Genomic DNA, 26,103 nt, shown 5'->3' with positions numbered 1-26,103 from the left:
TTTGTGTTAAATCTTGATTTCAATTTGCAGGATAGGCTACCAGATACCAAGAAAGAGGTCTTCGTATGTGTAGATGAGTGGGTAATTAGACACCCTTCATAAAGATCAAAGGGCTCTATAGGTGGGATATGGGGGCGCTATTGGAAGCCTGGAACCATGGAAGGGGCGCCAGCCTGAATTAAGTTTGATAACTATATGATCTATAGTATAGTGGAACCTATAACCAACTTCAGAATTTTCCGGGAGATCCTACGGTAAGTCATTTAGGTGCGGAACTTTAATTACTATATTTCCCAGCAAGTAATTAAGCTGCTAATTAAAGATCGAGCACTGTGCAACTCAACAACGCAATCTAAATGAACTATGCATTTTCTCGACGTTATAATTGAGCTCCACGAAAGCCTGAGAAACTCAAATGCTCTTAGTACCTGGGTAAACTTCATAGGCTCTTAATTCGTCATAATGTAGGTTAATTTTATACCTTATCCAATCGCCTTGGGATTACGTACCTGCCACAGGTTAAATAAAACAACGGCAAAAGTAGGTTAACAAAGCCTGAATAATTAATTATCCTATTCAATCAAAAGTGGATATAATCATGCTAATCGATCATTGATAATAATGTATTAATTTTAGTAACAATAAAAGATAAATGAGTGGATATTCACTAGACTGAACAATTAAAGGCATGAAATTACTATATATGCTGCAACAAGAGAAGGAGATCTGTAGAATTAACTTTGCGTTGGTATGACACATTTCATCAATACTTTTCCCGTTACATCACTTGGTGTAACAGCCCAGCCTTAATTGAGACAGCTGGTTGCGGTACATTTCATAACATTTTGCATGATATACCATTTTGTTGGAATAGGCATAGAACATCTATATACAAGATACTTTAAATCCATAAAACGTTAACAAATATCAACTTTCTTATGTGCTAACACGATATAATAAAGTGTTGGTCACCATTGCGACACCATGGCTTGCAACTCGACATCCAACTCGACAGCCTGCGCCGCCCAGGTGCCAGGGAGTATATTTTTGCAGATCTGATATCTGTATGTGAACAAACTTTTTTGCAGATAAATACAAAAATAAATCTAACTATTTTATAAGTTTCATTAAAGTTGATATTTTCTGTTTCAGAGTGACATATAGTGATTTTATAGACATTGCGGAAGATGTGGCCACCTGGCGGGAAGAGGGAAAGACTAGGCGTGACGTCAGCCACTCCCCGCCAGTCGGTCCTTTTCGGCGTCTCCAGCATACGCCGCCACTGTGCTGTTTACTGTGTCACCTTTACCACCAAACATCCAAGATGGTAAGTGTCCCAGCCACCCGCCACCACCGCCACGACGTGCCCCATTCACCGGGGAGCACGCCGAGGGCTGTAAATGTCGAGTGTGCCCCACGATAGGGAATTAATAGCACAAATTACAGACACGTCTTTGTAGGCCACAGGCTCTTGTCATGGAGCAGCGCCCATTTATGTCTTGCTGCCGAGGAAAGCCAAGCCTCTCATGCAGCCATTCAAACCACACCTCGCCAGTAATCAGGGCGGTCCCTCGCCTCTTTGTATGCGTGGTTACATCAAATGCTCGCTATTATGTGAATGAGGTCACATAGCCATCTGGATTTATCCGGCTGACCCAACCCGCCGAGGCCTGCTCCACATGTCTGCCCCGCGCCGATCCCGTGCGGGGCGGAGCCAGCATGGTTTTTCTCCTCGGCTACAGCATGGCGAGGGTGTGGATGTAAATGAGGTGTAAGGGGTGGAGACGGTGGATGGTGGCCATGGAGGCTGCCAGGGAGGGCTGTGACTCTAAGGGACTACGGGGCTGCTGCCAGGCCAGGGACGAACAGATTTGCTAGAGTACTTCATTATTTATGGGAAAGGTACCTGTATTTTTCCAACAATATTCCCATAATTCTTTGTTAATCAAAAAAATATCTGGGAAGTGTTGAATTGCAATACTTTGAGGGGTCGAGATCATGAAGGTACAGCTATGGGGCAACTCCACACCGAGTTGATAATGATATTAGAGCCCTGAGTAATAAATTGCATGGCGAACTGCTCCGTATATATAATGACGTCTCTGACCACGAGGGATATTAGGCTTAGTTTACTTGGTGGCTGACATTTTTATCCATCTATCCATATCTATCTATTCTTTAATCCTTTGGCTGCAGTAGGGCATTTTTGTTTTTTTTTCAAGGTTGCATCATATACCCTCAAAAATAGAAAATGCACCAATTGGCTTTATATGACTTGTATATCGAGAAAAGACCTTACCTATTTCATTAATGGCATTTATGTTTCTTAGAAAATGTGTGAAGTTTTGAAAAAAGTCCAAAATTGTTACAAAACTGGCAAAAAAATGAAAAAAAATGATAAAATATGTGCTAAAATGTAAAATACTTCATTCACTTCATTGTTTTGGGGACTTAGACTAAAGAAAAGTCTTGTAAATTGGTGTTGCTGCCATATTGTGACACTACTCAAAGCTAAACCTTTTTTTATTGATATAAAGTTGGCACCATTCATGTAAAATTTCCTTGGAGGAAAGACGGAAAATCAAACAAATTTCTTTATTACATGAAAAAAATGTACTGAAATTATATCCTATAAAATTCAATTGGTCAGAAATATTAATTGCAACAATGTACCAAATATAGAAAAATATAGCTCAAAAATTTCTTCAGGAAACAATTTTATAAAACATTGATAGGGTGTGAGATTTTCAATACTTTCCCTTCCATGATTATCTGTGAAATATAGCATGTTCTGTAATTCAGTGGGGTTCCCTGAAGTAACACTATGCCAAATCATGTTTACATGTTCCTTACTTGAAGGAATCTTGGTGGTGGTGCAGTATCCTCCTCTTCTAACTCCACACTATTATCATTGAAGTCATCCTCAGCCTCATCCAGCCAGTCATCAGTTTCTTCCTCAATCATTTCTCCTTCCTTTTCACTGTCTGATGCTCTTAGTTCTTCAAGTGTTCTTTGAATTTCTTCATCTGTGTTCAGAAATTTAGTCCTCTTCCTTGCTTACTCCATGGTAATCTTGAAAACAAATATGTGTATGTGTAATAAAAAATGGACACCGTACATATATGCAAGAGACAATAGTTATCACCATCCTAGTCTAGCCCAAGGAACATGCATAAAAGAAAGAGACGACAGTTATAATCAGCCTAGTCTAGCCTAGGACACAAATAATATAAACGAGACTCGTCTAGCCTAGGTTTTGTAAAACGAGAGAGGAGAGTGAAAGAGAATTAGACATGTATACATGCATTATACATAAGTATCTGTGTGTGCACATATTTTTTAGTAAAATGGCCCTTTTCATAGAGTTAAATGCCCAGTCAAAAACCCTGTCTTTACTCAAGGTCACACTAATACATCTTCGTTTGTTTACATCATATATGCTTATATAACAATCAGGCATTGTTTATGATGCAAATTCAATAATATAATTGATAAAACTTACCTCTGTTATGAGCAGAAATAAAAGGAAGTTGTGACAGAAGAACTTCATCACACACGTGGGCGCCGATCAGCCATAGCATGGTTTGTTTACTGTTCCCTATGCCGTTCGCAGCCAGTTGTAGCTATCGACCTGTGGTTTTCTGAGAGTACTTTTGGATGAAAATGGATCAATAATTTAAATGGTAAACATTTTCATACCGATGGTGACTAGTCAACTTTTGTAACCTTGCCCAATCACTCCCGGTGACTATAGTTGAGTACTGCAGCCAAAGGGTTAAAAGGGTATGTCCCATGGCCCCTCAAAGTTTTACTCATTTAGCCAAGTTTCAGTGTATATGAGAACTTGGAAAGACTCATGAAAAAGGTGTGGCTCTAACAATTACAGACGATTGTTCTTGGAAGTATGCATCAACACTGGGTTGCCTCTTCACAAATAAGTAGCAAAATAGCAGACAACATACTACATGAATTTGTGTTGAACAAACGATCATTTAGGCCTATAAATTTAATTGTAAGGACCAGTAAAGCAGGCTATAGTGTTCAGCAGCTTGCAGGAACATGGATACCTTCAAATAGAGGTAACAATAATATTTATCCTTCTAAGAATCTAATTGGTCCATAAGTCTTTAATAGAGGTTTTCAACATCTGGTAGCCACAGGGACTGCTCTAGTTGAATGTGAATTCTGCAGTGATCTAATTTGCCTCTGCACCACAAATAAAACTACATTGTCCATATGCCACTCAAGCATGGTGACATGCAGCACATGAGGATTGAAGGCATCTGGAAGTTGAAATTTGAATCCTTTTCAACTGAGATGGGTATTCCAGAAAGGCTGTGGCTATCTGACTTTAAATACTCTGGTATTATATACAAATGATACTCTATAAGGTGTAAATGAGATATCTATCAAAGCCAACAAAAAGTCATGATCAGCCTACCAAAATGGTGTGCTCCCAGGCAAGCTGTAATAACCTTAGTTATAGAAAAGGCCATCAGGAATTACTTATTTGTCCAAGACCACCCTTGAAAATGAGTGTGAGAAGCAATAGATAGTTCATATTTCTCATCAGCATATTGCCTAAACTTTGTGATGTGCTACAAATGTACCTCCTTTCTGATCACTTTTGAGAACTGCTTGATTCCAGGTCCTCTTTCTTGGCACAAATATGCTTCAGTAGCTCTTTGTGAATGTCAAAAGAGGAAGATTAAATTTAAGAGACCCATTGCCTTCGGTTCCTTGTCCGTTAATGGCCAAGGTTCCCTCATGACGGGTCCCTACATATATAACTTGTATTATTTTTTCTCTTTCAGATAAGTTTTAGGAATTGGGTATATTAAACTATTAATTAAAGTTGTCGTATTAGTCCTTATCGATTTTTTCCCAGATTTCCATCAACTTTCAAATGCATGTAAAAGAGTTGGTGAAAGATTAGGAGAAAGCCCATGTATCTCCCAAGTATCGCTGGGGTAAATGGCAGCATTAAAAAGTAAAGCTATCCCATTGTTGGCTACACTGATCCCTACAGAATTGCTTAACGGGGTGGGACTTCATTTCCCTAACATGTTCCTTGGTTGAATTCCCCTCATGGCTGTTACCTTACTGAATTCCAATGCAACACCATCCAGAGGGAATTGGTATCCTATGAGGTTCCCTTGAAATATGTTAAATTTACAAAACAAGTAGAACTCCATATTGTCCATTGCTTTATCCCCCACCCTTTAATCAGTACCAGACCTGAAACATGTTTCTGAATATTGAAGTCACACTCATTACAAACTGTGCCTGTCATGAAACTGATGTAACTTCTCACTGGCTCTGTACATCTTGTAATACAAAAAGATTCTCCATTCAGAAATTAAAGTTAATAAAATAAGATAAAGTAGTGCTTGACTGCTATTCAGAGGCACAATTCATGTGTTACTAAAAAGAGGGCAAATTCATCAAATTATTAGATTGTCAACAAGGAATAATACCTAATTTCCTGAACTGACTAGGAAATTCATTTGGATTACCTCTGACATATTTTGATAGGGGTTATAAAATTGAGCAAAAAGATGGCAAGCATTACCCAAAATATTTAATTTTCACCTAGTGACTCCCATTTTTTCTACACATGTAAGGGAGGGGCTAAGACCCTTCACTGAAGTCCCATTGTGATTTGTAACTAGCTTTGCCCAATCATGACCCATTTATCGAGCATTTTACGTTATCTAAATTAACCCATATTTGCAATGGCACCTTTTACCCTAACCTTATTTTACCACCATTTACACAAGTAACGCATCACCATTGAAGTGTGTTCAGTACTGCTGATGCTATTGAGCAAGGGCTGTTTTGCTATTAGCAGTAAAATTAAAATGCTAATAAAATACACTTGATAAAATAGACAACTAGCCACAGTACTTATTAGTTTTGTCAGCATCATCTAATTGCTCTAAATGTATTATGGCTGCCATTTTATCACCATGAGATTGTACTGACATTTAAAAATTATCTCAAAATTATGCTCTTTCTTTTGTATAGGAGCATGTGGGTTTCCTTTATGTTTGGTCATGGAACTTGTACAAATTGTATAGTGAAAGAATTGTATATTCAAAGTAGTAAAATAAGCACATTATACTGTTTGAAGCAGGCAACATGGTAGCTGGCTGCAAAGCTGTATTCTTTTGCTGTTACACAAGTTGGCTACATGTGACTGAGATACACACCAGAAAGTTGGGAATACAAGCCTGATACTTGTATCAGGCGTGACAGCATTATCACATTTCAAGTCTTGATACACATTTATTTAGTTTGAACCATTTTTTCTTGGTTCCCAAGAAACTAATGCTTAATTTTGCTTATATTAAAAAAAAAGTTGAGAAATCACACTGGGACTAAAATTTTAATGTTGGCTGAAATCAGCAGTACATCACCTCAAGAAAAAGAGAAAAAAAAAGAAAAAAAAAGAAAACTTGAATGGGCTCAGTCAATAGGCGTACCTACAATCACCAAATTGCGGGTACAAACTTGGTGGAGGGACTTTTTTGGCAGCCATAGCCGGTAACGGGCCCAAGAGTAGCCTATCCAGATATTTTGTTTTTATTTATTAATGATCCACTAGACATCCTAGAGTTAAATCAAAGTATGTGCTTATCTTTGTATTCATTCATACACACACTGGTAATATTTCTGTGGTGTCTGATTCACTTATTAGAGTGAAATTCTATTGTGAAAAACAGTCACATATTCATGTCACTAGTAAAAATGAAAATAGTAATGAAAGTTTTGCCACCATAAAATATACACAAATAGATAAATATGAAAGCTCATGAAGTCATAATAAGTGACATTACCTGCTTTGTGCAGTAAAAATTGCTATTTATGGTATCTGATACCTGCGAAATGGTGTATAGGCTGGCTCAGTCCTGTGGGCTACAGCCTCAACGTTGCCAGATTGTCATACTCAGCCGATTATATTTCCCGACTTCCTACCCCTAAACTGTCTTCTGGGCTCCAATAACGAAACTAATTTATAGTTATCGTTAAGAGTTAGATCCTGATGTTTCTTGGCAATAGTTAGGCGTCAGAAACCGGTAAATACTGTGCTCTGAGTACGATGACCTGGCAACGGTGGCTATACGTATTTTCATATTATTGTTCTGTTGTTTATTCAATGTTCTGTTCAAGAAAAAGAATACCCATAATTTTGGTTAGTTTCTGGTTATAAGGATTCTTTACGAAATACAATTATAACATTACCTTCTACTAGTTAGGAAACGTACTGAATCCTGGATCGGCTACGGTGATGTTAGGTGCGCCTATTTGTCCACACTGCTTCTCTCCATGATCTTAAAAATACGCAAAGTTGGAAAAGCCATGCAAAGTATGGACTGCAATCCACAACACTGATCCATAAATGAACTGCATTATAGGTCTGTCATGGACTCCTAATCAGTGGCATGCTGTGTATTTTTCATGAATTTATTAGGAAATCAATATAACTTGGTTGATTTTTGTGGGAAAAAAGGAAGTAGACGATAAAGCAAACTGTCTTGGCTGGAAAAAGAAACAACCTAAATAATATGCATACTAATTACTTGTTGTGCTACATAGACCTTATGCCACATGATAATGATAATGTTCCTAATATTTTATTGATTGATTTAATGACAAAGATGTTTCCAGTTCAAATTAGATTAATTGAATCTTAATTTTTTTTTCTGGAGATGTGGACAAGGGCATTGTCAAGTTTGTTCAGAACTTGCATTTTCTGACAGTTATTAGTTTGTTTAGGAGCAAAAAGATAACATTTATCAGTGGTACAGTTGCGCTACTAAGTGTTGAGACAGTTTGCAATGACTTTCGTTCAAATAATACATAATATTATTTGAAGGGAAGGGATGTTTAGGAGTGATTTTGTTATAGATACACAAAATATGATATTGAGAAAGGAAATAAATTGAATAGAGTGGAAGTTTTTACCTTATAACGACATATTAAGCCACTCTGCTGAAACATTTTGATATGGTTTTCGTTCAAGACCTTAAAAGAGTCAAATGAGTTCTATGTTAAGACTAAGTATATATATATATAAATAAATAAATAAATATATATATATATATATATATATATATATATATATATATATATATATATATATATATATATATATATATATATATATATATATATAACTGCACAAATCTATTGCTCTTTCTTTCAATGTAGTGATAAACCCTATATAATAAAATAATAGGAAAAAATAATCAGCTGCACTTCATTTGATGAAATGGGAAATAAATACTACATAATAAACTCGCATTTGATGATGACGTCATCGGGAATGACATTCATGCATGACTATATAAATCTTGTGTGTGTGAAATCAGGGAGATTCTGAAAAAAAAATCACAAAATCAATTGTCTATATTTTTAATTAACGGTAAAATCCAAAGAGAAGTATCGACAAGTGGCCAGACATATAATTCAAAGTTGCACGAGACACACGACAGACAACGCGATAGCCTATTGTCTGGGTAGAGATGATGCTTGGTCAGCGCTGCACTGCTAGCCTACCACTTTCTTCCTATCATCTCTGTTGAGTTAGTTATTTTCAACTGATCAAAATAATAATATTTATAACTTGTAGGTATGATTAGTGAAGTGACCCCTACTCCGCCCCGGCGATTCTGTAAATGAATGTGGGTGGCTACATAGCCTATCATTCCAATACGTTTCTCTTCGCCACATTCACAGAGTACACTTAAGTTTTTATTGCATTTTAGGGAATCACTGATATTTATTAGGTGAGTGTAAAACTAAAGAGTTTAAAATTAAGTAGTTCTATAAAAGTCGGTAAAGAATGTTTCCCAGAGGATAGTTGCCAGATGCCGCCAGCCTTCGCTCCGTGTCCGAAAGATTATGAAAACTGTGTCAACACTTCGTAGCGTGACTGTACTTACATCCCTAATCATTAATACATGAGGGTTCTTTGGCCTGTGCCTGGATGGAAATTGGGGCCTCCCCCACATTATTTCAATTCATTTCATTTGCTCGGCAGGGAAATTCAGAATGCTTATTAGCTGTCTTTGAAGAGTGATCGTGTTGAATTAAAAAATACGTAGTTCATGTCGCATTATGCACTTGAAGGAAGGTGATAAATGCTGGCTGCTGTTGATGGATTGTTTAAGCCACTTTTGTTGTGCTAGGATGAGTGATTGCTATGTTGTGCAGCACACTATTTATTTGAGCAATTTCTGAGATCTGCATCAGTATTGGGTTGTTACGGATATAACAATTCATACACATTTAAATTATTCTAGCAAGAATTGTAGCTTCATGGTTTGCCATGTTTCCCCCTAAAATGTATACTGTCATCTTTATTAACATAATTATGCTTTAGTTTTTTTTTAGGATGGAGCTGCTTTTCAGTGAATACATCAATGCCTTTATTCTGCAGGTGAACTTCACAGTGGAAGAGATCCGGGAGTTGATGGACAAGAAGAAGAACATCCGGAATATGTCCGTGATTGCCCATGTCGACCATGGCAAGTCAACTCTGACCGACTCACTCGTGTCTAAAGCGGGTATCATTGCCTCCTCCCGGGCAGGCGAGACCCGCTTTACAGACACCAGAAAAGATGAACAAGAGCGTTGCATTACCATCAAGTCAACGTACGTATACAATTAGTTACCTTTTATTAAGCATTTTATTATTATTACTTTACTGTCACTTGTTTTGTATTTCACATCCATGTCAGCTCTTTGAGGGGTCTATATCAATTTTTTATGTTCTTGATGTCCTTTTATGGATCTCAATAATGATCACATCCCAGTTAAATTCCAGTTCCTGCAAAATGTAGTTGAAAAGATTAAATGGTTCAAGGATTTCATATAATTTTATGATGAGCATCTCGTTCGAATGAGTGGTTAGTGGATCACAGAAGATTCAGTAACGATATATCTGACTACTGAAATAAACATTGCCCACAAGTCTTTTTATTCATGAATTAACATATGGTCTCCCTTCCACAGTGCCATTTCCATGTACTTCAAGCTAGGTGACGAAAACGTAGAACTGATTACCCACCCTGACCAGAGGGAAAAGGGCGAGACTGGTTTCCTCATCAACCTGATTGACTCCCCGGGCCACGTTGACTTCTCCTCTGAGGTGACTGCCGCCCTGCGTGTCACTGATGGAGCCCTGGTGGTGGTGGACTGCGTCTCAGGTAAAATACTTGCAAAACTCCTTTAGATAAATAAATGTTGTGATGGTTTTAATGTTTTAATTTCTAGCTCACCATAGATCATTCCTTCTCATGCCCAACAAGCTTTTTGATACCGTTCACCGTTACTGTTCAAGACACCACCGAGATGAATTCATGGTTACTACTCACTGCATCCTTGCTAATCTTCCTTATATTAAGCCATCAGATCACAGGTAAACTGCATTCTTGAGTATTATCTAGAGTATTTAAATCCCATAAGGTGTGTGTGTGCAGACGGAGACTGTGCTGCGCCAGGCTATTGCTGAGCGCATCAAGCCAGTACTGTTCATGAACAAGATGGACCGCGCTCTGCTCGAGCTTCAGCTAGAACAGGAGGAGCTCTACCAAACCTTCCAAGTAAGCACTGATAAATCATATCTTACTCTTATAAAGTAACTTTGTACCATTTTTGTGCATGAAAGTTAAAAGTAGGGATAACAAAAGTAATTAAAGTTTTCATTTTTCAGCGTATTGTAGAGAATGTGAATGTGATCATCGCCACCTACAACGACGATGCCGGACCCATGGGTGAAATGCGTGTTGACCCCAGCAAGGGCTCTGTTGGATTTGGCTCTGGTCTCCACGGATGGGCCTTCTCTGTCAAGGAGTTCGCCGACATTTATTCGTCCATGTTCAAGGTTCCTGCTGGCAAGCTTATGACCAAGTGAGTGATATTTAGTTAAACAGTTTAAATTACAAAGATGATGTAGTTTCTGTAGTGCAGCAGCCACAAAAAAAGTGAGTTGGTGATGATTATTATGCAAACTAGGACTGTCACCATATGCCATGTAATTCAAACTTGTCAACGGTGACCACAATTATATATCTTGTCTTGGAAGCACAAGTGAACTGTAAAACATGATTGGAGTACTCTTACCATAATTTTTACCATAATTTCTAATAACCTTTTCAGGCTGTGGGGAGAAAACTTCTTCAACAAGAAGACCAAGAAATGGTCCACCACCAAAAGCTCAGACAACGAGCGTGCCTTCAACACCTACATTCTTGACCCTATTTTCAAGCTGTTTGATGCCATCATGAATTTCAAGGTACAGCCTTGAATGTTTTGTTCTTTAAAAATAATGTGCCTTTGTTCTAGGTAATTGTTATGTCTGCTGCGTTTTCCTATTACTTGATCAGTCTACCCTTCATATGGGAATTTGATTGTCACTGACAGTTAATCTTAATACTGAGCCAATAAAATCATATGCAAAGACAACATTGTTACTGATAAATTTCTTCCAAACTACAGAAAGATGAGACCCAGAAGCTGTTGGACACACTTAAGATCAAGCTCACGAGTGAAGACCGTGACAAGGAAGGAAAGCCTCTGCTCAAGGTAGTGATGCGCACCTGGCTCCCAGCTGGGGACACACTCTTCCACATGATCACCATCCATCTGCCTTCCCCTGTAACTGCTCAGAAGTACCGTGCTGAGATGCTGTATGAAGGACCTAGCGACGACGTCTGCTGCACCGGCATTAAGAACTGTGACGCCGAGGCTCCCCTCATGATGTACATTTCCAAGATGGTGCCTACCTCAGACAAGGGCCGCTTCTACGCCTTTGGCCGTGTCTTCTCCGGCAAGGTTGGCAGCGGCCAGAAGGTGCGCATCATGGGCCCCAACTTTGTCCCAGGAAAGAAAGAGGATTTGTATGAGAAGTCCATCCAGAGGTCCATTCTCATGATGGGTCGCTTTGTTGAGGCCATTGAGGATGTCCCAGCTGGTAACATCTGCGGTCTTGTGGGTGTTGATCAGTATCTGGTTAAGACGGGCACCATCACCACAAGCAAGGATGCCCACAACATGAAGGTGATGAAGTTCAGCGTGTCACCTGTCGTGCGTGTTGCTGTCGAACCCAAGAACCCATCTGACCTGCCCAAGCTGGTGGAAGGCTTGAAACGGTATGTTGATATGCAATTTGTTATTGGTCGGTTCCGAAATGGATTCCTTCTCCTTTGCCATGAGTCTGGAAATCATTCCTGCCTCGTCTTCCAGGTGAAGGATAATAATGCAACATTGATCTTTCCTTAATTCTTCTTGGTTTAAGGTATAAGTCATTGTTCTACATCTATTTAAGGCTATCAAATGATATTTTAATTTTGATGAATGTAGGTTTAGAATAGATTTTTCAATTTCCCAAAGCATATATGATGATTAATGACTCAAAATGTGTGTGCACTGTGCTGTGGGTTTTTGTTTTCAATCATATTCTCCCCACCTTGCAATGTCAGTTGATTGATATGTTGGTATGCATTGTCTTCCTCATTATCATAAGGGGTCATATTTAAATCATGCAGAAGTTAGAGAGGAAGTAAATGGGTAGGCAAAAAATGTAAAGTTTATAGGGAAAATTGAGACCCTTGTGTAGTATAGTTGTATTACTGTGTTGACAGGGGAGTGTAAGTGATGAATATTTTTTTTCCAGTCTCTCCAAGTCTGACCCTATGGTTCAGTGTATCATCGAAGAGTCTGGAGAGCACATTGTTGCTGGTGCTGGCGAGCTGCATCTTGAGATTTGCCTGAAGGTAGGACTTGTAACTTTTTTATTGACACTAGTATAATTTTAAGAGAAAGAGCAACACATGTTTTATTTTGTCACAGGTATTTGTTGGAAAAGGCATAAGCAACACCTTTAACATGATTTCTAAGTTTAAATAAAAGATAATATACCAGGTTTGCCCCTTTTGCCTCAAGTCAGTGACTTCAAGGCATCTATAATGTGCTACATGTACCCTATTTTCTTCAGGGGGTCCCCATTATTTACAGCTCACTGGTAATGTTTTGCGAAAGGAACTAAAAACCTTCCCGTTCTTTCGCCATCTTGACAAAATACTTTTATATCGGGTGTGCTGAGGACATCAGGGTGTCCACACAACCACAATTTTTGAGCAGTTTGTTGCAATTTGTTACTGGTCATTTCTGAAAGGGATTCCTTCTCCTTTGCCATGAGTCTGGAAATCATTCCTGCCTCGTCTTCCAGGTGAAGGATAGTAATGCGACATTGATCTTTCCTTAATTCTTCTTGGGTTAAGGTATAAGTCATTGTTCTACATCCATGTATGGCTATCTGATGATAATTTTATTTATATTTTCCCATGAAGAATGTGGGATTAGAATGAATTTTTTAATTTACAAAGTATATATGATGAATGATTTGTGAGCTTTTAGAATATTTTTCCTCTTTCCAAGGCTTTTCCCTGCAATGCATATGCAGTTACCCCACTCAGTTAAGGTTCAAAATTTAAAACAGCTAACGTAAGATATCAGTGTTATGCTGCAAGGACTCCTTGGTCCTGTTGTCTTGTCACTGTCAGTAGTAGGCTTGGAGCAGCAGCATGTTGTGCATTTCTCCTTTGTCTCCCTACCCTGGGTGGGACTGGGGGAGAGGGGGGTGGGAGGTTACCGATTCACACTTGAGTAATCCCTTCACTGTTCATTTGTTTTCTCAATAGCAGTGACCCTCAACCCTTAGTTTGCAGGTTTCACAGTGCCCTTGGAGCCTGCAGGCGGATTGGAAACTTATAATATATCCATTAGGTAACTGTAGGGTTATTATTTTATAAACATATGTGGGACCTCAAGATGGGGGAACAATTTATGCTGCAATGTTTGTTTGTCGATCCCCAACCCACAAACCCACCCACCCTAATAGAGACGAATAATGGGGATGCCCTGTATAATTGTGATCATGTATGTGGGAGATGTGAGATTTAGAATGAAAATGTTTGTTGAGATATTAATTTTTTCAAATTAAGGGTGCTTGTTTGGAAGGATTTATACTAAATGTCATAGATGACACTAGTGTCAATTTAAAGGAAGAACAGTAAATTTTATTGTTATTTTATTTTATTTTATTTTTTATTATAGGATCTGGAGGAAGACCATGCCTGTGTCCCACTGAAGAAGACTGACCCAGTGGTGTCCTACCGTGAGACTGTAGGGGCTGAGTCAACTGAACTCTGCTTGTCCAAGTCCCCCAACAAGCACAACCGTCTGTACATGAAGGCTGGACCCATGCCCGAAGGTCTGGCTGAGGATATTGAAAATGGCAAGGTTACCCCACGTGATGACCCCAAGACAAGGAAGACCTTCCTCTGTGAGAACTACCAGTTTGATGCCACTGATGCCATGAAGATCTGGACCTTTGGTCCTGAATCTACTGGAGCCAACCTTTTGATTGATGTTACCAAGGGAGTACAGTACCTTAATGAAATCAAGGATTCCTGTGTCGCTGGCTTCCAGTGGGCCACCAAAGAGGGTGTGCTCTGCGACGAAAACATGAGGGCTGTCCGCTTCAACCTCCATGACGTTACCCTGCACGCTGATGCCATCCATCGTGGTGGTGGCCAGATCATTCCAACGACCCGCCGTGTCTTGTACGCCTGTGTACTAACTGCGCAGCCCCGCCTCCAGGAGCCTGTGTACCTCTGTGAGATTCAGTGCCCTGAGGCTGCTGTGGGTGGCATCTATGGTGTGCTGAACAGGCGACGTGGTGTTGTCTTTGAGGAGATGCAGGTGGTGGGCACCCCTATGTTTGTTGTCAAGGCTCATCTTCCTGTGAACGAGTCCTTCGGTTTCACTGCTGACCTCCGCTCCAACACCGGCGGTCAGGCCTTCCCTCAGTGCGTCTTTGACCACTGGCAGGAGATGCCCGGCAACCCCATGGATACAACTGGCAGCAGCAAGCCCTACCAGATTGTTGTTGACACCAGGAAGCGGAAGGGCTTGAAAGAAGGCCTGCCTGATCTTACCAACTACCTGGATAAATTGTAATCACATGACGTCACTCATATAACATGGATATATACTATTAAGGTTTATTTACATTATATTATGGTGATTACAATAAAAAATGGGAGTTCAAAATTTGTTTGAAATTGTTTTTGATGCCCAACAGTAAAGAGTATTGTGGATAATCAAAGTTGTATTAAGCATTGGATTTTGTTGGGTAGGGGAGTTATGTAAGATTTATATTAGCAGGAATATGCTAAGATTTTTCCGATGATTCCTTGTGTTTTTGAAATTTAAATTCTACTTATTACTTAATCGCGGGTATTAGTTAAGGAGATTAATCCCAAACCACTGTGAAATAAGTCATTGTTCTTGTAAAACTGGCAAATATTTATCTAAAAGCCACCCTAAAAATGAAAGCTTGTTTTCTGCCGTGATATTATTGCTTTTTGCCGAAGTAAAACTGCTGTTATGTAATGTTATGTTATGTAATTGAATGAAATGTTGGATGACTTGAATAAGCTGTGGATGTAGCATGAGAAATAACCATCTTATGTTTTACTCCACAAAAGCAGGTGAATAAATAGATGCTTCATAAAAATAAATGCATTATAGCGAAGGATGTGTGATGATAACCAAGAACATCGTGGTTAACTTTTCTGACTAGGTGCAACAGCTGTGCTCATTACAATAAGCCTGATTGGAGGGTCATTACAGTTTTGAAGGTTTGCTGTCTTGGATAACCGATGCTCAGTGTTTAGCTTTGGGACTAATAGTATTTTCAGATTATTTTTTCTCTAGTGCTGCATATCAATATAAAGTTGTATTAATTCACATTTTAAAAAGAAAACTGCCCATTGTGGAAAAAAAAACATGGTAACTCCGGTGGCCATGGGGAGAATATTGAGGTGGACAACACATCCCTCAGGACGGACAAGCTCTGACTGGCTCAGGTGGTGCGGATGAAGTAACTCACGGAAAGAGGTAATTCGGGGTTTTCAGAAGTTTTTCTCAATACATGATAAAAAGTAACATGTTAGCTTTGGGCTTAACAGATAACCCCAGTAATTCCACAAGATTATTCTTACGTGAACCCTTTTATGCATCCTCAAACTAAACTGTGACGATCGTATATTCATCTGAGAGCCAGGAATTACTGTGCGTGTGGATTTTGATGTCAGGAAGCTTCGGTTTAATATTTCATCGGACCTCAACACCTGATGGTCATTAAGATGAATTTACATATGAACGATGCGTAGTGTTGAAAGCAAGTTGAAGGTTAGCATGATGTTCGGTATTACCACGTGTTGGTACTTCCTTATTGGCCTTAAAATCGTATTACATAAATCAAGAGGCTTAAGTATCATTTTTGTTTCTGAGGACATTTTCAAGACCTCAGCTGATAACGAAAAGCTCACTCATAACCAGTTTAACCCTGACCAGTTTATGCTATGGTATTACGCGGCGTGAGATACTGTTAATATGTTGAGTGTTTATTCAAGTACCAATGCCTGATGTCTGTGCTGTGTAATTCGTATCGTAACTGATGCTTACTAATGTGAGCTAGCCCTTCTGTACAGTGACCTCGAAATGATAACACTTGGACATACTCACTGGTTATCTGTTAAACGAAAATATCATATAACGTATAAAAGTGATATGATCATATTCGTGTATAGAGAGGAAAATGAACTACTTTGTAACCAAACACAATCTAAGCACTGGAGATGATGGTCTGTGTGTTTGTGTAGGAAGACTTCATATCGGTATGGTCTCCTTGGTGTGTAGGGAGGTAGATAAGGCTATATGAAGAATTATAAGACAGTGATGATTTATCTTAAAAGATCGATAATTTGCTTAATTAAACTTTTTTGTTGTTGCGCTATTTGAAGTTCCTATGACAATCTGTATATCAGAAAACAACGGTGACCATTACTTATGTTTTAGCTGCTTCAACTAAAGAAGGCTCGGAGCACGAGAAAGGCCTGCAAGGAGAGCCTGACTTTTAAGTTGATTTAGTTAGGCTAAATAATTATCCCTGAGAGGACTGACGAAATCAAGGGGTTGGCAACAATTTCCGGATTTCGTTTATTTTTTGCAGAGTTAAATTTATTCAAGCATGATAATGTAAATGAATGTGTAATGCTTTTTATTGAATTTTGCACACACACACACACACACCGTGGCGCAACTGCGCTACGCTGCCAGGCTTCATGGTCTGACAGGGCGATGGTTCAATCCCGCTCAGGCCGGATTCTTTCCGTTGACTAGGAGTGGTTATTGTCCCTCCTTGAGCAAAGGGGATGGGGTGTGTGATGTGTGAGGTCCTGGCAGTGCCCATAGATCGACGATAAAGAGCCCTTGCTCTTGTCGGGAAAGGTACCTACTGGCGATTACGAGTCCAACACGTGATCAGGCCGTGGTGGGGAATTGCACACACACACACACACACACTGAAATAGAGCCAATTTTTAATCAGATCAAAGTTCCCGCAGGCAGCCTCGCCCTGCAGCCCCCCCAGCTGTTAGGTTCTCAGTGATCACGTGGAGGTGGAGGCGGGGGGGAGTGGTGGGGCGGTTGCGGGGAACACCTGTGCGTGTCTGGCCATATTCATCCTTCCTTCAGCAGCGAAACATAAGCGGGAGGGGTTGCACGAGCCAGCAAGCCAGCTGGTGGGAAAGCCGTGCTGGCGAGGGCCGTGCCTGCCTGCCATAACTTTGTTTGGACGTCTAGGTTTTGTTCCGCTGGTTACCATTATGTCCTCATTAACGCCATAAAAATGCTCTCAGTAAAATTCCTATTCATCAGTGTGTCATTTTCGTTGAAAAAGAAATAAGATGTTCTGTCATCCGTTAAAAGCAGCGAGTTTGTAACAGGAGACCAATACGTCTATAAAACTGAAAAAAAAAGATTCGTAGTAAACTAAACATACTCATCAGTGTCATTTTTTAATTAACATTTATTTTGAGATACCTGAGACATATTGACCTACATGAAAAGCAACGAGTTTGCACGTCATCTTTAATGAAAATATGCCCCCAGTAAGATTCTTATCCATCGGGTGTCATTTTCTTAATATTAGATGATTTAGAAGAAATAATTAGTTTGGAAATCCATGAAAACAGCGAGTCCACACGTAGAGTCGACTTCATTTAAACATCACAAACTTAATATTACGAGGGAAGGGCTAGAGAAGAGCAAAAGGATGACTGCCGGTAGTGACAAGCTGCTTCCAGAGGTGCCTTTCTCCGCACCTCGCCGGCAGGGTGGAAACCATTGACTAACGGCTCATTATGCTGTAGGGATGTCAGGATAAATTTTGAAATATTCCTTTTTATCCACGTGTCTTGTGGTAGGTCGTTATACTTCTGTTTTAGGCTCAGTTTCAAAAGTTTAGCGTAAGTTGTTGAAGGTCACATTTTATTTACTTTTGCCTTTGTCAGCCTATAATAATTCATAAATCTGCATGCAGGCTAGGTGTAGACGGTATCCCGTGACACTGAATATAATAATATAATTCGCAGACACAAACAAATATCCATTTTATTTGATGTTTAATAGTCTGAAAAATGGACATGAGATTTTCACATTTTTTTGTGTCACACACACACACACACATACACTTGACATATCTTTCGCATCATCCCCTCCAAGTATACGCAGTGATTTCTGAGTTTTGTCACGGCACATTACAAGGGTGCGACACTCCATTCTCGGCTCGGGCCGCCTCCCCCGCCGCCGATCAATCACAGCGCCCTGAAATATTAATGTTCCTTCCTCCCGACTTTCACGTGTCCTCCAGCTTACCTCAACGCCTGCTCTAATAACTTTTCCCCGCCCATCCGGCCGCTGTATAAGGCGAGCGAAAAAAAAAAAAAAAAATCGTCTTGATAAATGAGTGTTTCTGATAGAAGGTCGTACCATTGTAGAAACAGGTGTTCCATTGTCCACGATGCCTTAATTGAATTTGCTTGCTGATGCAGTAGTGATCATCGGTCTTTTACTTGTGTGTGGGTGTATATATATATATATATATATATATATATATATATATATATATATATATATATATATATATATATATATATATATATATATATATATATATATATATATATATATATATATTAGTGATAGTCTTTGTGTGAAACAAAGTCAACACACAACCCCATACATCCCAACTTAATTTCCACGCGACTCACGGCATCTTTCCTCATAATTATCACATCATTTTTATTTTTATTTTTTTTACTGGATTTAGTTCTCTCTCCATCGATCTGCCTATCTTGTTTTCATATAATCATACACCCTTCCACACCCTGACTTGTTTTCCATTATAATTTCTTTTATGCTTTTTGGTCCCTTGGGTTTGTATCCTCCCGTGGGGATTGCTGTAGGGGTTGCACACCTTTTATACTATCTTACAGGTTTACAGTCAGTCACTATTCCCGTCTTCTTACATAATGGATCATCTTTCCTCACCGGGCTACTTTTTACTGGAACTCCTTTTGTGTTTCTGGTTATCCTTAAATTCATATCTTTCCGATTTATTTATATATTCTACAGGATTCTTTTTTTTTTCTGTCGATCTTCCCGTCCTGTACAACACTTATTGCGCTGATACACCTTGACATATTTCCCGCTGTCCTTATTTTTTCTCGCTTCTTGTTATCCTTGAGTTTTTATCATTCCGTCTTAATATAATTTTTCGGGATTTCGTGTTCCTTTTGATAATCTTCCAATTCTCTAACAAAACAACTAATTTTTTCCACTCTTACTCTCCATTATCATATCTGTTGTGATTGTTGTTATCCTTGAGTTTACGTTTGTCTGTTGTTGTTATCCTTGTGGTTACATTTGTTTGTTTTTGTCATCCTTGAGTTTATATTTTCTGTCTCCGTCGCTAAATGGCGCCGCGTGATGTCCTATGGTGACCGCCGCTGTGATGGGGCTCGGGAGAGACACGCACATGGCTGTTTCCACCTCCTCTTCCTCCTTTTCCCACGTCGTCACCCCATCATTGCTGTCCTCGTCCTCAACTCTATGAGAACCGGGTTAGGTCATGCAGCGTGAGTCATTCTGTCATGCGGGCCAGGTCAAGGAGGACGCGGGTAGGCCATGAAAGCTGTGGTAGCCGAATGTGGCCTGCGTGTAGGCTTGAGTTTCAACTGAGGTCAAGTTTGTGTGACTCACGCGACGCGGAATCCTGTCTACCCGCTTGCCAGACCGCTGCGGCTTGTTCATGGTGAGCTTTCTTTTTATTTTTTCGTCTCTCTCTCTCTCTCTCTCATGCGCCTATTTTTTCATCACTTTTCTTCCTTTGTTTCTCCTTCCCTTTTTTCGTCCCATGACCCGACCCTTTGGACCCCCACGAAGCGACTTTCATCGACTCATTTCTCTCTTTTCCACGTCTGCAATTTCCATGTCCCTCTTCCCAATAATTTTGTTGATTTATCTTTTGTTTGTTGGTGATGACTGTGATTGTGGTGGTGGTTGTGATGGTGTTGGTGGATGGGCAGAAGAGGGGGTTCGAAGTTAGAAGAAGGAGGGAACGTGGAAAGATAATGAGAAGGCGGAGGAGAAGGAGAAGGATGAGGAGGAAAAACAGATGAAAAAAAAAAAAAAAAAGAAGATGATAAGTATCCGTGTGCCCGCCCGCCAGCTCTCATCTGTCGTGAATGCACCTGACTGCTTGCATGTTCATGCTGATTGTGTAAGCGCCTACGCTTCTCTCGTTACATGGCGTCTCAGCCCACGGTCAATGTGTCAACACTCGCATTGCCAAGGTCACCATGTACAAGCTTTGCATTTTTGTTTATTACACAAGCTAACACACACACACACACACACACACACACACACACACGGCCCTGTAGCTCAGTGGATCAAGCGTCTACCTCACAACCAGAAGGACCGGGGTTCGATTCCCTGCCGGGTGAAGATAAGTTGGGTTTATCTTCTTTCACGTGTAGCTCCTGTTCTCCTAGCAGTGAGTAGGTACGCGACGTCAGGCAAGGAGTTGTGACCCCGTTGTCGCGGTGTGTTGTGTGTGAGTGGTCTTCGTCCTACCCAAAGATCGGTACTATGAGCTCTGTGCTCTTCCGTAGGGGAACGGCTGGCTGTCTCAAGAGAGACCCGCATCAGACCAAGAGGTGAATTACACACACCACACATCACCACAACACCGCTCCGGTAGCTCAATCTGCTAGAGCGCCGCGCTGCAACGCTTCACGGCCAAACAGGCGGCGGTTCGAGCCCCGCTCAGGTCGGATTCTTTCCGTTGACTAGGAGTGGTTACTGGGGTGCGTGGTGTGTGAGGTCCTGGCAGTACCCAGAGATCGACGATAATGAGCATGCACTTGCTCGTGTCGGGAGGGTACCTGCTGGCGAAAGCGAGTCCAACTCGTGATCAGGCCGTGGTGAATTACACACTGTGGCCTGGAAGAGGGCGCCACACCTGACCTGCATGGGCAAGGGGCGTGGGCCGCGGCGATGAGCAAGAGCTATTTTCGTCCCCCGAGACGTCTTGCTGTGGGCGCTGCGGCACGACACACAGTGCATCTCATGGCAGAAAGGATTGTTTCCATAGCCATAAAGGCAGATCCTTCTTTGTTCCTTCGTGTGTGTGTGTGTGTGTGTGTGTGTATATATATATATATATATATATATATATATATATATATATATATATATATATATATATATATATATATATATATATATATATATATATATATATATATATATATATATATATATATATATATATATATATATATATATATATATATATATATATATATAGTCTCGTCAGGATAAGAAACGGCTAGTAATTAACAGGTAAAATTCAGTTTTAATTGATAATAAAGAGGCAGCATGCTGTCACGCACACAACCCATCTCCTGACCTATTATCATCATTATTTTTCCCCTCTCTCTCCTACACACACACACACACACACACACACACACACATTACCACCCCCACCCCCACCACGGGCACCTCCACCACCACCAGAAGCCCAGGAGGTCAGTTCAGTCGCGGCGTGGCGGGGCGGGCGGCAGGATGGTGCGTGTGATCATGGTCCTCAAAGGTAGCCAACAGCTAGCCATGAGTTAGCCAGCCAGCTTTGCATACACCCTCACTAACCCCTAACCCGCTGCTGCGACTGCTGCTGTTCCTGTTCCTTGCTCTGTCCCTCACTCCGCGTTGAGGAATATCGTATTATTTTCACGCCCATTACCTTTGTGTTGCTGATCAGAGCTTTGTAATCAGACTCGTGCTGTTTTTTTCATTCATTTTAGTTTTAGATAAGTATCATTTTGCTATTTTTGTTACGGTAGTGTTTATTTTTATCTTTTTCAAGCTTTTGTGTTGTGAATGAATCGGGTTTTTATTGATTTTTCTATTGAGTTTTATTGCCATATCGTACCGTACAGTTGCACCTTTATTTTTATCTCATTTTGTCGTATCTTGCTATCATGTTGGTAACGACAGACATTGGAAAAAAAAATCTGATTCCCTTGATAAGTACGTTGCTAATGAAAGGTTGTTAGAGGGAGGGGGTGGGGGGGAGGGGAGGTGTTGTAGTGCTTCATATGTTGCTAAAAAATATATAGTGTTGTGTTTTCAGCATTGCATTTTAGGTAAAAGAAGATCTCGTGTGTATAGGGTGCTACAGGGAAATCATTGTGTTATACGTTGTGTTGCTTGGACGGGGCAATGTTGTGCTGAGGGCTGTGAAGTGACCAGAGTGGTGGTGGTGGTGGTGGTGGTGAATGCTGTGTTGTAGAAGGACACTTTACTATTCTGGTTGGTTTTGCGAGTTGAGGAAAGTCGTATGGAGGTTTTGGGTGGAGTGGTGACGGTGAGTTAGCAAGTGTTTTTGTTTTGTTTTTTTGTTAGAGGTGATGGTGGTGGTGGGGAGAGTTGTGCTGGTGAGTGTTGAGGAAGGAATCCTTTGTGTTATGTTTGGGTTTTGCGAGTTATAGGAAAGTCGTTTAGAGGTATTAGGCTATGTGGTGAACAAGTGTTGATGTGGCGGTGGTGTGCTGCAGCGGGAAATAAATCAAAATAAAACAGAATGAAATGTGGAGAAATAAAATGTGGTAATATGGTAATCGTGTTGTAGGAGAGAAATTATTGTATTGCTTATGGTGGATGTTGTATTGCAAGTGAAGCGTGTTTCAATAGTTGTGTTGCAAGATACGAAATGTTTTTGTTTAGGGTACCGTATTGCGTGTGTGGGGGATTGTTGTGGTCAAGGTTCCTCAAGTACCTCATGCTGCGTATCGGTTAACTTAATTCTTGAGGAACCTTGATTGTGGTAGTCGCGTTGTGATAATGGGTTTTGTGTTGCGAGAAAAAGAATAGATGCTGCTGTTGTTGTAGTATTGAAATTTAGGATCCGTTGTGATACATGAGTCCTGTGTTATGTGTATGTGTTATTTTGTACGCGGGGTAACACTGTATTGAAGTGAAATGTTGTGGTGACAGTGTTAATGGGCGTGGATGCAGTGTTATGAGTTGAGTTGCAAGGGATAAAGTTTCGTAGGCTCAGTGTTGCTATTTTGGTGTTAAGAGGCATAGCTGTGTTGCTGTTGTTTGCGATGATGCGGCTGCAGTAGTGTAGAAGGTATTGTGTTGCAGTGAGAACAGTGCTGGGGACGTTGTGTTGCTATACTTATTGAAAGATGTGTTTCTGTGGTGGTGGTGGGTGCTGTTAGAGGCGTCATTGTGTTGCGGAGAAGGAAGTGCAGTGGAGAGGGAATTAAAGTTCAAGTTTGCCTCAAGAAGTGCTGTGAATGTTGTGTTGCTTTACTTGTGTTGGAATGTGTTTCTCTGGTGGTGGTGGTGGGTGCTGTTAGTGGTGTCATTGTGTTACGGAGAAGGAAGTGCAGCTGAGCGGGAAAGGAAAGTTTAAGTTTGCCTAAAGAAGTGCTGTAAATGTTGTGTTGATTTACTTGTGTTGGAATGTGTTTCTCTGGTGGTGGTGGTGGGTGCTGTTAGAATCTCGTTGTGTTGCGGAAAAGGAAGTGCTGTGTCGCGGGGAAGGAAAGCTAAAAGTTGTCTAAAGAAGTGCTGTGAATGTTCTTTCTATATTTGTGTTAGGACGCTTCTGTGTTGGTGGTGGGTGCTGTTAGAGTCTCGTTGTGTTGCGGAAAAAGAAGTGCGAGGGAGAGAGGAAGGAAAGTTGAAGTTTGCCGAAGGAAGTGAATATATAGCTGGTAATCGGTGTTACAAGAAGCGATGCACCTTTCCCCCAACCCGCTGAAAGGTCACGGTCAAGGTGTTTACGGGGATGGTCCGTGGTTAGCATTTGCTTCTCTTTCATGCGTCACGGCAGGTCCACAGCGTCAACGTTCGCATAACTACAGGAAGAATGAAGTAATGCGTCTGCTCTTCCCAGAATTGCCTAAAGCTTTACAGGGAAGGCGATGTTTTAGTTGAAGAGGAGAACTTTTATGTCCGAAGGAAATTAAGGTTTACTTCAATTTGCCTTTATTGTTGTTTGAGGCGAAGGGGCAGTTAAAGAGGAAAGATTCTAAGTCGTAAGAGAATTAAGGTTTGCATCAATTTGCCTTTTTTGCTGTTTGAAGGCAGCTGAAGAGGAGAAATTTTAAGTCTAAGGAAAGTTAAGGTTTACATCAGTTTACCTTTTTTGTTGTTTAAGGCGAAAGGCGCAGCTGAAGAGGGAATATTTTAAGTCCGAAGAAAATTCAGGTGTACATCAATTTGCCTCTTCGTTGCATAAGGCGAAGGCGCAGTTGAAGAGGAGAAATCTAAAGTCCAAGGAAAACTAAGGCTCACCGTTATTATTTTTTATCTAGCTTAATTAAGAATACAACCGCCGTGAAAGGAAACGTTGATTACACCCGAGGGACCGAACCATGCGATGCGGGGGACGTGATTCTCTTGTTTAGATCTGCTTTCCGAATAATGAAAGTCGTAGATCTACTTTCTGTGCATTCTAAGTGTTGCCTGACGTTCTGCTTGAGCTTGGAAAGGTTGCTCGGTGTGACGGACTTGAGCAGGTGCATCACAGTTCAAGTAGGTGAGGTAAAGTGCCTTACGTCACCCTTTTTTCTATGCTGGGGGCGGGACTTTCTATGCTCGCAGGCGCCCCGTTGCTGCCGTATTAGGTGTCATGCCCTTCGGCGGTCAGGCGGGGGAGGGGACAGGAGGAGGAGGAGAGGTGACAGCGCGTAGGAGGCGGTGAAGGAGTGATGAGTAATGCTCCTCTTGTGCCTCACTCTTCATAGGCGAATGCAAATGAAGCTACCTCGTCTAACAGTAATCGATCTGCCCACGCACACTTCAGTAAGCTATCTGTGTCTGTCTGCTTCTCTCTCTCTCTCTCTCTCTCTCTCTCTCTCTCTCTCTCTCCTCTTTTTCTGCTTCTCTCTTTCCTTTGCTTCACTCGCTCATTCAGTGTTTCTTTGTTCTTTCTTTTTGTTCTCTCTCTCTCTCTCTCTCTCTCTCTCTCTCTCTCTCTCTCTCTCTCTCTCTCTCTCTCTCTCTCTCTCTCTCTCTCTCTCTCTCTCTCTCTCTCTCTCTCTCTCTCTCTCTCTCCCCTGCAACTAGTCAATCAATCGTTCAATCATTCAGTAACTCAATCAAAATATCCCTTTCACCCATGCATACAGTCCCGAAAATGACCAACAAAACGTAAGACCTAAGGCGGCAGAACATAAACAAGGAACCAATTATTGAGTATCAGTATTGAGCCTTTAGAAGCGTCAAGAGTGCCACCACCCTTCCCTCGCCTACTCGCTGACAGCATATAGGCGGCGTTTCACCCTCCCCCACTCTCCGGTCCCCCCTTCGATAGCTTCACTTCAGTACACAGGGCAGGAGGGAACTGATAATGGTCTTGTGTATACTGTGCTTGTCTGTGTTGCTTGTTAGGCGTCGTTGGCCTGGTAACGATATCAACAACTACAGTGATGACGACATAACAGGTGATGCTGGTGGTGGTGGTGCTACTACTACTACTACCTACTACTACTACTACTACTACTACTACTACTACTACTACTACTACCGCTACCACTGCTACTACTACTGCTACTCTACTACCAACTTGCTCTTGTTCATGTCGTTCTTTTTGTTCTG

The 26,103-nt window shown here is 40.7% G+C and overlaps 2 protein-coding genes across 3 annotated transcripts in view; both read left to right on the top strand.

Annotated features, from left to right (window-relative positions):
• Positions 1–1,160: 1,160 nt before the first annotated feature.
• On the top strand, positions 1,161–15,607 carry LOC127009215 (translation elongation factor 2-like). The gene is made up of 9 exons (XM_050882077.1): positions 1,161–1,327; positions 9,446–9,660; positions 10,021–10,214; positions 10,474–10,610; positions 10,721–10,917; positions 11,167–11,302; positions 11,506–12,158; positions 12,683–12,782; positions 14,125–15,607. The coding sequence occupies exons 1-9, from the start codon at positions 1,325–1,327 to the stop codon at positions 15,028–15,030; spliced, it is 2,541 nt and encodes an 846-aa protein (XP_050738034.1). The 5' UTR covers positions 1,161–1,324; the 3' UTR covers positions 15,031–15,607.
• Positions 15,608–22,004: 6,397 nt separating this feature from the next.
• The window catches only part of LOC127009199 (serine/arginine repetitive matrix protein 1-like), a 53,954-nt gene continuing 49,855 nt past the window's right edge, over positions 22,005–26,103 (top strand). The window contains exon 1 of one of the 2 annotated variants that reach the window (XM_050882045.1): positions 22,005–22,081. In XM_050882045.1, coding sequence (XP_050738002.1) covers positions 22,054–22,081 — 28 coding nt within the window. In that variant the 5' untranslated portion in view covers positions 22,005–22,053. The remainder of the gene's footprint in view (positions 22,082–26,103) is intronic. The other variant, XM_050882069.1, reaches the window with a different exon arrangement.

Source organism: Eriocheir sinensis, chromosome 4, assembly GCF_024679095.1.
Source record: "Eriocheir sinensis breed Jianghai 21 chromosome 4, ASM2467909v1, whole genome shotgun sequence".
Lineage (NCBI taxonomy): Eukaryota > Metazoa > Arthropoda > Malacostraca > Decapoda > Varunidae > Eriocheir > Eriocheir sinensis.
The sequence above is the reverse complement of the archived record's forward strand: the minus strand, read 5'-3'. Positions and strand labels throughout refer to the sequence as shown.

What these genes read in the sequence shown, in the direction of transcription:
- LOC127009215 (XM_050882077.1), top strand. An exon ending in GGTGGTGGACTGCGTCTCAG is followed by an intron (nt 10,215 to 10,473) that starts GTAAAATACTTG and finishes AAATCCCATAAG; the next exon opens with GTGTGTGTGTGCAGACGGAG. An exon ending in AGCTCTACCAAACCTTCCAA is followed by an intron (nt 10,611 to 10,720) that starts GTAAGCACTGAT and finishes TTCATTTTTCAG; the next exon opens with CGTATTGTAGAGAATGTGAA.